Below are 14,654 nucleotides of genomic sequence, written 5' to 3'. Positions count from 1 at the left end.
TTTAAGTTATTCTCACCAAAATAACTGTCACTGATCATCAAATAACAATCAATGATCAACAATTAATCAAGTTTTGCTCCATATATGGACTGAACCAGGACTAAACTAGGACTGAACCAGAACTGAACCAGGACTAAACCAGAACTAAACCAGGACTGAACCAGGACTGAACCAGAACTGAACCAGGACTAAACCAGGACTGAACCAGGACTGAACCAGGACTGAACTGAACCAGGACTAAACCAGGACTGAACCAGGACTGAACCAGGACTGAACCAGAACTGAACCAGGACTGAACCAGGACTGAACCAGGACTGAACCAGAACTAAACCAGGACTGAACCAGGACTAAACCAGAACTAAACCAGGACTGAACCAGGCCTAAACCAGGCCTAAACCAGGTCTAAACCAGAACTGAACCAGGACTAAACCAGGACTGATTACAGTTACTTTGTTGAAATAAATGGAGGTATTTTCCTGTTTTCACATTTTGGGCTAAATCCCTTTTTTTCTTTTTTTTTTTTCCGTAATTCCACTCATTGCCGGACACTGAACCAGGTCTAACCCAGGTCTAAAATCAGGTCTAAACCAGGACTAAAACTAGGTCTAAACCAGGATTAAAACCAGGTCTAAACCAGGTCTAAACCAGGACTAAAACTAGGTCTAAACCAGGATTAAAACCAGGTCTAAACCAGGTCTAAACCAGGATTAAAACCAGGTCTAAACCAGGACTAAAACCAGGTCTAAACCAGGTCTAAAACCAGGTCTAAACTAGGTCTAAACCAGGATTAAAACCAGGTCTAAGACAGGTTTAAACCAGGACTAAACCAGGTCTAAAACCAGGTCTAAAATCAGGTCTAAACCAGGACTAAAACCAGGTCTAAACCAGGACTAAAACCAGGTCTAAACCAGGACTAAACCAGGACTAAAACCAGGTCTAAGACAGGTTTAAACCAGGACTAAACCAGGTCTAAAATCAGGTCTAAACCAGGACTAAAACCAGGTCTAAACCAGGACTAAAATCAGGTCTAAACCAGGACTAAACCAGGACTAAAACCAGGTCTAAACAAGGTCTAAACCAGGACTAAAACCAGGTCTAAACCAGGTCTAAAACCAGGTCTAAACTAGACCTAAACCAGGACGAAGCCAGGACTAAAACCAGGTCTAAACCAGGATTTACAGGACTAAATCCTGCTGTGTGGACGTGTTTCCTCGTCTTCTATCAATAATATTTTTAATTTGGTTCAGTAAAGTCTGGACTTTTTATTTTCTTTTATCAGACAAAACTTCTTATGTTACGATTTCCTCGTCTTTGCTTCTCTACAACAAATCAAGTAATCCAAAGTATTCAGATTACATTACTCACTTTAAGTAATTTAATGGATTATGTTACAAACTACATTTTGGTGTGTGTAATCTGTAATCTGTAGGGGATTACATTTTCTTCACAACACTGCTGAAGATATTATTTTGTAAATCTGTCCCTCTTGTACCTGTGTGTCTCTGCAGGATACTACCAGAACTTCACCTCCTTTAACTACGGTTCTTCTGGAGCTGCAGGAGGCTTCTCTGGAGGATACTCAGCGAGCCTGGGCTCTGGAGCTGGGGCCAAACACGGTGAGAACGCGGAAGAATAATCAGATCTGGAAGCTGAACCCAAGATGGCGCCGTGCTGTTTCCAGTGACCTGTGCTCTTCCCATGGCCGGGCCTCATTTCTCTTTCCTCGCCGGTGTCCCAAAGAAAACAGAAAACAACAGAAGGAAGGAGTAAACATGAGCGAGGCTTCGGGAGCAGACGTCAGGGGAAAGAATTAAACTTTTTATGGATCTCTGAGGAGTTTATATCCTCTCGCCTCGTTTTGTCTCGTCTGTGGGCGGGACTTCCTCGCCCATTTCCCGCAGAATCGAGGAAAAGAAGCGAGGAACGAGAAATGACACGCGGCCCATTTCTTCTAACATTCTTTTGCGTTACTTCCTGAATATTGACCCCATCGACACGTGACGTCAGAAATGTGCAGTTCTGACCAAAACGAGCGCAGACTCAGAACGGGGCTAGGATAAATCATACAAAGCTCAACATTCAGGCATTTGAGGTGAAAAATAAATAAAAATAAATCGAAAACATTCATATTGTAAAAATGCAGAATTCTGGGAGCTGCAGTACCTGGAGCGGCCACTAGTCGATCTCACACCATCAAACGCAAACCTACACAAAAACTATGTCAAACATTTGTGCTGTTTTGTGCTGCAAAAGTTTCATTTGTGTTGCTTTAGTTGCTTTTTGAGATACTAATGATTGTTTTATTGGTCAAATTAGGATCAGCCAGCCCCTGGGAAGCTTAAAAATGCTCTAAAATGACCGGATGACCATAGATATATGGGTCCATTTGACCCGGTCACATAACAGCCATGTGACTTGGCCTTACATTGTCTCTGTTCTTCGTGTGCCTTGTGGTGCTCTTTATGCTCTTTATATATTTGGAAACTGTTTGAACCTCAGAGGGGCACATTTGTACCCCTCTCTATCCCCTTGAGGATAGCACAAGGGTTAAGACACAGGTGTCAAACATACGGCCCGGGGGCCAGATCCGGCCCTCCAAGACCTTTAATCTGGCCCTCGGCTGATTTTCTACTAAAATATTTTAATTATATTTTCTATTAAAATCTTGTTAATTTTCTGTGGTGTTTATCACAGCAGCGTCTCCAGCGTCTCTGTACGTGGCCCCTCCCACCAGAGCAGCACAAATGAAGACTTGTCTCTTTCCAAACGCTCTTAAAGGACGATCGTTTGACTGTTGACCGTGACACCCTCATCAGAAAAATGTCAAAAATGAGAAAAGTGGAGCCGAGTGCAGGATTTTACAACAAAAATGGACTTATTCCTGTTTACTTACAAGTTCATGTTAAAACTTTGTGCTGAAATTGTATTTTTCTTAAAGCTTCAGGTTGTTCATAATATTATAATATTTTGTAAAAGAAAGAGTTCATCAATTAAAAAAGATTTCTGTAATAGATTTGTGTTTTTCTGCACAAATATTTGAACTTATTGTTATTTTTGGGGGTTTATATGACATGAGTTTTCTGATCCGGCCCCTTTGGGATCAAAGTAGGTTGGATACGGCCCCCGGACCAAAATGAGTTTGACACCCCTGGGTTAAGATATCAGCAGTTTCATTTTCATCCAGTAGCCAGACTGGTGCCACCTAGTGCCTCCGTTCAATTTCATTTCTCTCCAGCGACTAGGTCAGGAATCAGAAAACACTAGAGCACTATGCACTAGAAGTTGTAGACCGCGCACCGACCAATCAGTGAAGAGCTGTGAAGACATGACGTCAAAATCAAGCTCCAGTCTGTGTCCCGTTTGTGGAACAGCACAACAGTAAACAAAGCGTCGAGATGGATGTAGACAAAGACAGACATTCTGTGATGGCAACGATTCCCAAGATCGAAGATTTAAAGCCAGAACAAAGAGAATGTTTGGTGAATTTTATCAAAGGGAAAGACGTTATTGCCCTTCTTCCTACAGGATTTGGTGCATTACATACGTCACAACCAAACAACAGTGATTGGTTAAATTTAAAAAAGTACCCGCCTACTGTCGAGCGAACAAATCCTAACGCTGCGAGGTCAGACTGTTTCCACAAAGTGAAACTGTCCAATGAATCAGGCTGGATATCCAACCCCTCAAAATGATAAATTGCGCTCAAAACAGGCAGAAAATTATATGAAATGTGACTAATTTAATTTATCTTAGTATATTTCTAAAATGATTTATTTTTATTTTTGAGGAAATGATATGGTGTCATTTCCCCTCAGCTGAGTGCGACAAACTTTGCAAAACTAGTGAACATAAATGATCTCAGGCTGTGAAAAAGTCTGATTTATAATATAAAATATGGATCAAAAGAAAGATACCAAAGACTGAAACATAGAGCACAAAACAGCACAAATGATGCACAAACAATTTACACCATTTTGCAAAGTTTTAGAGCGTTTTAAAGCTTCCTGGGCGCTGGGTGATCCCAATTTGACCTATAAAAGAATTATTAATATCTCAAAAAATTAAAGCAGCACAAATAAAACTTTTTGCAGCACAAACGAAGCACAAACGATTGACAGTTTTTGTTTAGGTTTGCGTTTGATGGGGGGGAGGTACAGACCGGGAGATCCCCAAAGGCTCAAAATCAGTCTGACTTGTACCGTCTGCATTTAATTACAAAATATTTTACTATCCGGGAATCAGGAGGTACACTGTTTGCATGCTAGTTGACGTTAGTATTACCCTGACTGTGAATTTTTTTTTCTCAGCTTCCAGAAGTTCCTCAGCGGATGACGGCGATCCGGACGACGACTCCTCCTCGGGGGCGGTTCTCAAAAACACAACCCAGAAACGAGACTCCAGACTGGGGCAGAGCGAGGAGGGCGCGGGGGGTCCTCCTGCGGATCGCACAGGTACAGAAACCCAGACCTGGTTTAGTCCCAGTTTAGATAAAACAGCTGAAAGAGTTAGATAATAACTGAAAGCACTACTCTGTCTGAAGGTCTGTGACTCAAGTTAATCTTTTATTTATTTATTTTAACACCATCAGAACAGAAAAAGCTGACTTATGTGAATCTGTGTATCATTCGTTTATTCGTTTTTCAGTAAAAAAACAAAAATAAGAAAACGAAAAAGCAACTGTTTTCTTCATTATTTGTCTCCAAAATCAAAATGAAAAACGGATAACGATTCCTTTTTGCAGTTTTCGATTTTGTGTTTAAATGAAGAATGGAAAAGACGTTTTCCCATTTACGTGACTCTGTGTCTGCGATGCCGGACTTTTGTACCGCATACGGACTGAACCAGGACTGATCCAGGTCCAGGATCAGAGCGGGACCAGACCGGGACTGAGACCGGACTGAGACCGGGACCAGACCGGGACTGAGACCGGGACCAGACCGGGACCAGACCGGGACTGAGACCGGGACTGAGACCGGGACTGAGACCGGACTGAGACCGGGACTGAGACCGGGACTGAGAGCGGGACCGAGAGCGGGACCGAGAGCGGGACTGAGACCGGGACCAGAGCGGGACCAGACCGGGACTGAGACCGGGACTGAGACCGGGACCAGACCGGGACCAGACCGGGACTGAGACCGGGACCAGAGCGGGATCAGACCGGGACCAGAGCGGGACTGAGACCGGAACTGAGACCGGGACCAGGCCAGGACTGAGACCGAGACCAGACCGAGACCAGACCAAGACCAGAGCGGGACTCCGAGCTTTGACTCCAAGCCTCCGCAGGGTCCGAGCCTCAGCTTCGAGCTCCGGCCCTGCAGTGGGCTCTGAGCCTCCGATCTGGTCCTGGTTTGGTCCTGGTTTGGTCCCGATCTGGTCCCGGTCTGGTCTCGGTCTGGTCTTGGTCTGGTTTCGGTCTCAGTTTCGGTCTGGTCCCGGTCTGGTCCTGGTCTGGTCCCGGACCTGGATCAGTCCTGGTTCAATCTGTTTTTTCCATTCTTCATTTAAACACAAAATCCGAAAACTGAAAAAACAAATCGTTATCCTTTTTTTCATTTTGGTTTTGGAGACAAATAATGAAGAAAACAGTTGTTTTTTTCCTTTGCTTATTTTTAGTTTTATATTGAAAAACTAATGAGCGAGTGATACATGGATCTACGTGGAAGAGCTGAGATGATTTTTTGCTGTTAAACAAGTCCGTCTTAAATAAAATGATCGTTCGGCAGCAGTTTTTCCGTCTCACTTTTTTTTGTTGGAAATAAAACTCCTAAACAGGACCACGGGCGCTCGTATTGATCACAGGCTCCTGAAAATGTGACGTTTATACTGATTTTGTGTTTTTTCTTTGAGTTTTCAGACAATTGAAAAACTTTTTGGGTAGTTTTTGGGCAGTTTGGGCGGTCACCATGGCAACTAACGAACATCCCTCCCATAGAAATACATAGAAACACTTAAGAGCTCGGTTTTATTTTGATTTGATTGTTGCGGTGTTGTTCAGACCTTTTCTTGTTCCGTCGTTTCAGATGATGCAGCTCGTCGCCAGGTGGAGGCGCTCTTCCAGTTCTCGGTCTCAGGAAACCCGGCCTTTCTCCTGGCCCCGCAGCGCCACCTACTGTCAGTTCAGGACGAGGACGGAGACACGTGGGTTTCCTCCTAAACTTCCTGTTGATACTTGTACTTGTACTTGTACTTGTACCTGTACACTGCCCCACGAAGGAAAAACGCAGTAACTTTGCAGACGGTTAAAACGAGAGGAAAGAGAAAAAGAAAAACGTCTTTAAATAGTAGACGTGCTCCCTCTTGTGTATGTCAGAGTTAATTTTTTTTTATCAATCAACCGTCACCACTGATTGGACTTTTGACCCCTGAATGTAGAAAGAAAACATATTTGGGAAGATCTTTCACCGTCAGAAACATAAAAATTCAAGTAAACATAATATAATAATAAATAAAAAGGTTTGTAGTGTTGTACCAGCAGCAAAGAACAATAAACAACATCCAGAAAGCATCCAAAAACAGACAATGATGCAAACATTTCTTTTAATTATGATAAATAAGTTAATAAAATAGAATAAAAATAAATAAGTAATTAAATCAAGTTAGATCAGAAGTGTCAAACTCAAATTCACAGAGGCCAAAATTAAAAACTGGGACTAAGTCGTGGGCCAAACAAATGTTTTCTCTTCTTTCGAAATATATAATGTTAAACCTTTTCTTATTAAAATGAATGTTTAATAAGAGTTTTGCTTAAACATTGAATCCAGAACAAGCAGAATATAAAATAATAACACAGCAGACCTACAGCACAGAGCAAATCCACTGTGATACGCGGCTGAAGTTTGACTAAAAAAATGTAAAATAAATCTGTGTTTGTCACGATGTGCGTTTGGTTTGGTAAATGTGCTGATGCAGCTAAATACCAGTGTAAAACAGCTGAAAAAACAGCTTTAAAATGTGAAAAAACTGGTTTAAAAATCCTACCCACTTTTTTCACTTTCTGTACTGTTTTTCTGTAAAGTGCCAGAGGAAGTTCTCTTAAAGAAGTGGTTCTTAAACTGTGGGTGAGGGTCCAAAAAAAGGGGGCACAAAGTGTTTTAGTGCAGTTTGACTTATTTATTTTATTTTATATTTTATGCCTAAATGAATATTGATCAGATAAAACTGAGATAGACTGATAAAAACATTGATATAAATGAGCCAAAATAACTGTAAAATACAAATAACCTTAGAAAATTACAAAGATGAACTCAACTTGATCTAGATTTTGGTCTTGATTTTGTCCTAATTTGGTCTTGATTTGATCTAGATTTGGTCTCAAGTTGGTTACAGTTTTGTCTCAATTTGATCTAGATTTGGTCTCGATTTTTGTCTCAATTTGATCTAGATTTGGTCTCGATTTTTGTCTCAATTTGATCTAGATTTGGTCTCAATTTTTGTCTCAATTTGATCTAGATTTGGTCTCAATTTGATCTAGATTTGGTCTTGATTTTGTCTCAATTTGATCTAGATTTGGTCTTGATTTTGTCTCAATTTGGTCTCGATTTGGTCTCGATTTGATCTCGATTTGATCTCGATTTGATCTCAATTTTGTCACGATTTGATCTAGATTTAGTATCGATTTGATCTCGATTTGATCTCAATTTTGTCACGATTTGATCTAGATTTAGTATCGATTTGGTCTTGATTTGATCTCGATCTCGTCTCGATTTGGTCTCGATTTGATTTAGATTTGGTTTCCATTTGGTCTAAATTTTGTCTCGATTTGGTCTCAATCTGGTCTCGATTTGGTCTCGATTTGGTCTCAGTGGTCCGTAATCTCGGTCTTGTCTCAGTCTCGACCCTCAGAGGTCTTGGTCTTGTCTCGGTCTCGACCCTCAGAGGTCTTGGTCTTGTCTCGGTCTCGACCCTCAGAGGTCTTGGTCTTGTCTCGGTCTCTGGACCCTGTGGTCTCGGACTGGTCTTGGTCTCGGTTAGTGCGCTCTTGAATACAACACTGGTGCATTTACTGAACTGTTTCCTGGACCTGGTCTTATTAACTCGAAATAGATTCCCCAGTTTCCAAAAAAACAAACAAACAAAAAAAAAAGGGTCACTGGAGTCAGTTTAAAAAATTGTTAGTAAAACAAGTCTGTATTTTGTCCCATTTCAGAATTAGAAAACAAAACAGGAAAGTGCAGCATCAGTGTTTGGATTTGTCGGTTAGAAAATTCCCGGCTTCGGTTGCTGCACTTTTCCTCGGAATTACGGAAGAATTTTGAGTTTTTGCAAATTTCACGTGAGGATTTCTCAAAAACAAGACCGAGCTGAGTCATAAAACTTTGTCAGCAAATAAAACACGTTATGACGAAGGTGTTTTTTGGGTTTAGTAAAATTTTGTTACTGCGTTGTTTTTTTTTGTCGGGCAGTAAATATGTTTTTTTTTGTTTTTTGTAAAGAGTAACAGTTTTTTTTATTTATTTATGTATTTATTTGTGTTTGTAGAGGTCTGCACTTGGCCGTTCTGCACAGCCAGCAGGAGGCGCTACAGAGTCTGATCCAGGTCCTGTCGGTTTTCTCCACAGAGGAACTGCTCAATATGAGGAACCATTTATACCAGGTGAACCAGGACTGAACCAGGACTGAACCAGGACTAAACCAGGACTAAACCAGGGCTAAACCAGGACTGAACCAGGACTGAACCAGGACTAAACCAGGACTGAACCAGGACTGAACCAGGACTGAACCAGGACTAAACCAGGACTGAAACCAGGACTAAACCAGGACTGAACCAGGACTGAACCAGGACTGAACCAGGACTAAACCAGGACTGAACCAGGACTGAACCAGGACTAAACCAGGACTGAACCAGGACTAACTGAGGACTAAACCAGGACTAAACCAGGACTGAACCAGGACTGAACCAGGACTAAACCAGGACTAAAAGAGGACTGAACCAGGACTAAACCAGGACTAAACCAGGACTAACTGAGGACTGAACCAGGACTGAACGAAGACTGAACCAGGACTGAACCAGGACTAACCGAGGACTAAACCAGGACTAACCGAGGACTGAAACCAGGACTGACTGAGGACTAAACCAGGACTAACCGAGGACTGAACCAGGACTAACTGAGGACTAAACCAAGACTAAAACAGGACTGAACCAGGACTAAACCAGGACTGAACCAGGACTAAACCAGGATTGAACCAGGACTAAACCAGGACTAACCGAGGACTAAACCAGGACTGAACCAGGACTGAACCAGGACTAAACCAGGACTGATCCAGGTCTAAAGCAGGACTAATCCAGGACTGAACCAGGACTAACGGAGGACTGAACCGGGACTGAGCTGGGACTAAACCGGGACTGAACCAGGACTAACGGAGGACTGAACCGGGACTGAACCGGGACTGAACCGGGACTGAACCAGGACTGAACCAGGACTAACGGAGGACTGAACCGGGACTGAACCGGGACTGAACCGGGACTGAACCGGGACTAAACCAGGACTAACGGAGGACTGAACCGGGACTGAGCTGGGACTAAACCGGGACTGAACCAGGACTAACGGAGGACTGAACCGGGACTGAACCGGGACTGAACCGGGACTAAACCAGGACTGAACCAGGACTGAACCAGGACTAACGGAGGACTGAACCGGGACTGAACCGGGACTGAACCGGGACTGAACCGGACTAAACCAGGACTAACGGAGGACTGAACCGGGACTGAACCGGGACCAAACCAGGACTGAACCAGGACTAAGGGAGGACTGAACCGGGACTGAACCGGGACTAAACCCAGACTAAATCAGGACTAAACCAGGACTGAACCAGGACTAAAAGCACATTTTCACATTTTTAAGACAATTAAAATCAGGTACAGTGACTTTTGTTTTAAAAATTTGACTAAAATGTTCATTAAATTAAAGTTTGGTCAAATAATTCTTTCAGGTTTGTAGTTCTGTAACAAAATTATTTAGTAAAATACACAAAAATACTCTTGGCAATATATCGATACTGTATCAGCACATTAAACGATACGATATTTCGATATTTAAATATTTTTGGCACCACAGTTTTGTTAGTTTTTTTGCAGAAATCAGCGGACTTGTTTTTTTTTTTTAAGTCGTTTTAGATGAATATTGTGATTTTTCCCAGACTCCTTTGCACCTGGCGGTCCTGACGCAGCAGAAGGACGCCGTAGACACTCTCCTATTGGCCGGAGCTGACCCCGCCCTCACAGATCGCCACGGCAACACGGCGCTTCACCTGGCGACGGCGCAGGAAGTGGGAGACATGACGTCGCACCTGCTGCAGAGGCCCCAGGTCAGGGCGCTCATGGGGGTCGCAAATACTGCAGGTACTACTGTCAGAAATACTACTGCTACTACTACTACTACTACTACTAATACTACTATTGGTTCTACTACTGGTACTACTACTGCTGCTGCTACTACTTCTACTCTGTCAAACAAGGACTTAAACCAGAACCAAACCAGGATTTAAACTGGGATTTAAACCAGGATTAAACCAGGACTGAGTCAGAACTAAACCAGGATTTAAACCAGAACCAAACCAGGACTAGGTCAGGAGTAAAACCAGGATCAAACTAGGATTTAAACCAGAAATAAACCAGGGCTTAAACCGGGACTAAACCAGGACCAAATCAGGACGTAAACAGAACCAAACCAGGATTCAAACCAGAACTAAACCAGGACTAAACCCAGAATCAAACCAGGATTTAAACCAGAACTAAACCAGAACTAAACCAGGACTAAATCAGGACTAAAGCAGGACTAAAGCAGGTCTAAACCAGGATTTAAACCAGAACTAAACCAGGAATAAACCAGACATAATCCAGGACTAAACCAGCAATAAACCAGGGTTTAAACCAGAACCAAACCAGGACTAAAACCAGGATTAAAAACGGAACTAAACCAGGAATAAACAAGGAAAAAAATCAGGAGTAAACAAGGACTAAACCAGTACTTTTACCAGAACCAGACCAGTATTAAACCAGGACTAAACCAGGACCAAACCAAGACTAAACCAAGACTAAACCTGGACTTAAACCAGACCCAAACCCGGCCTGTGGTCCCTGACCCGTCTGCGCTCTGTGTTTCAGGACAGTGTCCGCTCCACATGGCCGTTTTGTCCAATCGTCTGTCGTCCCTTCGGAGCCTACTACAGAGCGGCGCCGACGTGGAGCTGCAGGAGAGGACGAGCGGCAGGACGCCCCTGCACCTGGCGACCGAGGCGGACAACGTCTCACTGGCCGGGTGCCTGCTCCTGGAGGTACCACAAACCCCAACCACAAGGAACACAACCATAAACGGGGGCGGGAGAGAAGTTTTTTTTTTCTCTTTCCAAAATTTGGCCCTTTATTTCTTTCCTTTATCATTAATTTACATCAGATTTTATCCCCATTTCTCCCAATTTGGTCGTCAGTCAACCTCCTCTCCAGCAGCAGGTGAACACAGATGTGATGTGGACTCATGGAGCAAATGATCCGAGGGTGAAATGACTCTGAATCATCCCTTTAAATGTGGTATAAAAATAAAAATTACTTGAATAAGAGTTTAATTTTTAGAAAAATCTGTGGGAACATAGGGCTGACCCCAGATAAACCACGTCTTAAAATCAAGTTTTTATCATTTATGACTTTTATCCAAAGTCAAACCTTTTTTATCTTTTAATCTTTTTGAACGGGTCATGCAGGCTTTTATTTCGTCACATCTGGACTCCTGCACTTTCCTGTAGCTGTTAGTCCCCAACTCCACGACATTTAACAGGAACCAAAAAACGAGAACATATCACACCAATCCTTGTGTCTTTGCACTGGCTTCTTGTTCCATTTAGAATTGATTTTAAGGTTTTATCCAGCTCCGGCTCATGGGGCCCAAAAGGTTTATTCATACTTGGTAAGAACCTTAGAACTTTGGTCTTGCTCCCAGAACAAAATTACATAATTCTGGGTCAAACACAATAGACTCCAGGCAAAACAGAAGAAAAAGTTAAGAATCCCACGAGCAAAAATCTAGTTAAAAGGCTTTTATTAGAAAGTTCAAAGCTGTTTCCACCTTAACTGGTCTTGATCAGGACTAAACCAGGACTGAACCAGGACTGAACCAGGACTGAACCAGGACTAAACCAGGACTGAACCAGGACTGAACCAGGACTGAACCAGGACTGACTGAACCAGGACTGAACCAGGACTAAACCAGGACTGAACCAGGACTGAACCAGGACTAAACCAGGACTGAAACCAGGACTGAACCAGGACTAAACCAGGACTGAACCAGGACTGAACCAGGACTAAACCAGGACTGAACCAGGACTGAACCAGGACTAACCAGGACTGACAGGACTAAACCAGGACTGAACCAGGACTAACCAGGACTAAACCAGGACTAAACCAGGACTAAACCAGGACCAGGACTAAGGACTAAACAGGACTAAACCAGGACTGAAAGGACTAAACAGGACTAAACCAGGACTAAACCAGGACTAACCGAGGACTGAACCAAACTGCTTTAGACCTGGTTTAGTCCTGGTTTAGTCCTGGTTTTAGTCCTGGTTTAGTCCTGGTTTTAGTCCTGGTTTAGTCCTGGTTTAGCCCAAAATATGAAAACAGGAAAACACCTCTGTGTAATCCATTTATTTCAACAAAGTAACTGTAATCCAATTACCACTGACTGAAACAGTAACTGTAACTGAATACAGTTACTCATCATTTGTACTCTGATTACTCTGGTACATGTAATCTGTTACTCCCTGGATTCATGTGTGTGTCTTGTGTCTTGTGTTTTCCAGGGAAATGCCCGAGTGGACAGTTGTACGTTTGACGGTTCGACTCCGCTGCACGTGGCTGCAGGTCGCGGCTCGGCCAAACTCACCGCTCTGCTCATGGCGGCAGGTGAGTGCAGAACCGCCTCAGGTCAGGGCGCTCGGGGGGGGCGCAAATACTGCAGGTACTACTGCCAGAAATACTACTACTACTACTGGTACTACTACTACTACTACTACTACTGGTACTACTACTATTTATACTGGTACTACTAAAACTACTCCTACTCCTATTTCTACTCTGTCAAACAAGGACTTAAACCAGAACCAAACCAGGACTAAACCAGGACTAAACCAGGACTAAACCAGGGACTAAACATAGGACTTAAACCAGGAACCAAAACCCGGACTAAACCAGGATGTGAACAGAACCAAACCAGGATTTAAACCAGAACTAAATCAGAACTAAAACAGGACTAAACCAGGACATAAACCAGAACCAAACCAGGATTTAAACCAAGACTAAATCAGGACTAAACCAGGACTTAAACCAGAACCAGAACTAAACCAGGAAAACTAAAACCAGGACTTAAACCAGAACTAAATCAGGACTAAATCAGGACTAAATAAACCAGAAAACCAAACCAGGAACTTAAACCAGAACTAAATCAGGACTAAATCAGGACTAAACCAGGACTTAAACCAGAACCAAACCAGAACTTAAACCAGAACTAAATCAGGACTAAATCAGGACTAAACCAGGACTAAACCAGGACTTAAACCAGAACCAAACCAGAACTTAAACCAGGATTTAAACCAGAACTAAATCCAGGACTTAAACCAGGACTTAAACCAGGACCAAACCAGATGCGGCTCGGCCAAACTCACCGCTGCTCGTGGCGGCAGGTGAGCGCAGTACCACCACTCGCCACCAGGCTCCGCTCTGACCCCGACCCCCGAATACTCAGGGGCAAACAGACAAATGACTCCGCAGATAAATACTCGTTTAAATACTCATTCAGAACACTGTATCAGTCAGGCCGTACTCACTACTACTACTACTACTACTACTACTACTACTACTACTACGACCGTTAAAAGTATTTGCTGAGAGTGAGTACTTTTCGTGTGCGCAGGAGCCGACCCCCTCAGAGAAAACCTGGAGCCTCTGTACATGTGTGAGGAAGAGGAGGAGGACGAAGGATACGTCCCCGGAACCACCCCCCTCAACATGGCCGCCAACGCACAGGTGAGACCGCGACGCAAACTCAGCAGGAGGGGGCGCTGCTCTGCTCTTATTTATGTTTTTATTATGGTTTTTTTTTGATTGTTTTTCAGGTTTTAGAGCTTCTTAACGGAAAAGAGTACGAACCAAAACCACCTCAGTACCCCCTCAGCCCTCCTCAAGGTTAGTCCTGGTTTAGAGTCCAGGTTGAGTCCTGGTTTAGTTTTAGTCTCGCTTTAGACCGGTTCTAGTCCTGCTTTAGTCCTCCTTTATTATGGGTTTAGTCCTGGTTTAGTTTTAGTCCTGCTTTAGACCAATGTAGTCGTGCTTTAGTCCCAGTTTACCTAGTCTAGGTTTAGTCCTGCTTTAGTCCTGTTTTAGTTCTTGTTTAGTCCTGGTTTAGTCCTGTTTTAGTCCTGCTTTAAACCAGTTTTAGTCCTGCTTTAGTCCTTGTTTAGTCCTGTTTTAGTCCTTGTTTAGTCCTTTTGTAGTCCTGTTTTTAGTCCTTGTTTAGTCCTGCTTTAGTCCTGTTTTTAGTCCTGTTTTAGTTCTAGTTTAGTCCATGTTCAGTCTTTGTTTAGTCCTTGTTTATTCCTTTTTTAGTCCTGTTTTAGTCCTTGTTTAGTCCTGTTTTAGTCCATGTTTAGTCCTTGTTTAGTCCTTG

At 43.0% G+C, this 14,654-nt stretch overlaps 1 protein-coding gene across 1 annotated transcript in view; it reads left to right on the top strand.

The window, feature by feature from the left end:
- Positions 1-14,654, top strand: part of nfkb1 (nuclear factor of kappa light polypeptide gene enhancer in B-cells 1) — a 64,662-nt gene that overhangs the window by 42,287 nt on the left and 7,721 nt on the right. Inside the window, exons 12-20 of the mRNA XM_055160085.1 lie at positions 1,462-1,616; positions 4,308-4,451; positions 6,021-6,138; positions 8,479-8,593; positions 10,138-10,339; positions 11,105-11,274; positions 12,793-12,895; positions 13,902-14,014; positions 14,104-14,173. Coding sequence (XP_055016060.1) covers positions 1,462-1,616; positions 4,308-4,451; positions 6,021-6,138; positions 8,479-8,593; positions 10,138-10,339; positions 11,105-11,274; positions 12,793-12,895; positions 13,902-14,014; positions 14,104-14,173 — 1,190 coding nt within the window. The remainder of the gene's footprint in view (positions 1-1,461; positions 1,617-4,307; positions 4,452-6,020; positions 6,139-8,478; positions 8,594-10,137; positions 10,340-11,104; positions 11,275-12,792; positions 12,896-13,901; positions 14,015-14,103; positions 14,174-14,654) is intronic.

The sequence above is a fragment of the Boleophthalmus pectinirostris genome, unplaced genomic scaffold (genome assembly GCF_026225935.1).
Source record: "Boleophthalmus pectinirostris isolate CB_2022bp ecotype Guang Dong unplaced genomic scaffold, ASM2622593v1 HiC_scaffold_3, whole genome shotgun sequence".
Taxonomy (NCBI): domain Eukaryota; kingdom Metazoa; phylum Chordata; class Actinopteri; order Gobiiformes; family Gobiidae; genus Boleophthalmus; species Boleophthalmus pectinirostris.
The sequence above is the reverse complement of the archived record's forward strand: the minus strand, read 5'-3'. Positions and strand labels throughout refer to the sequence as shown.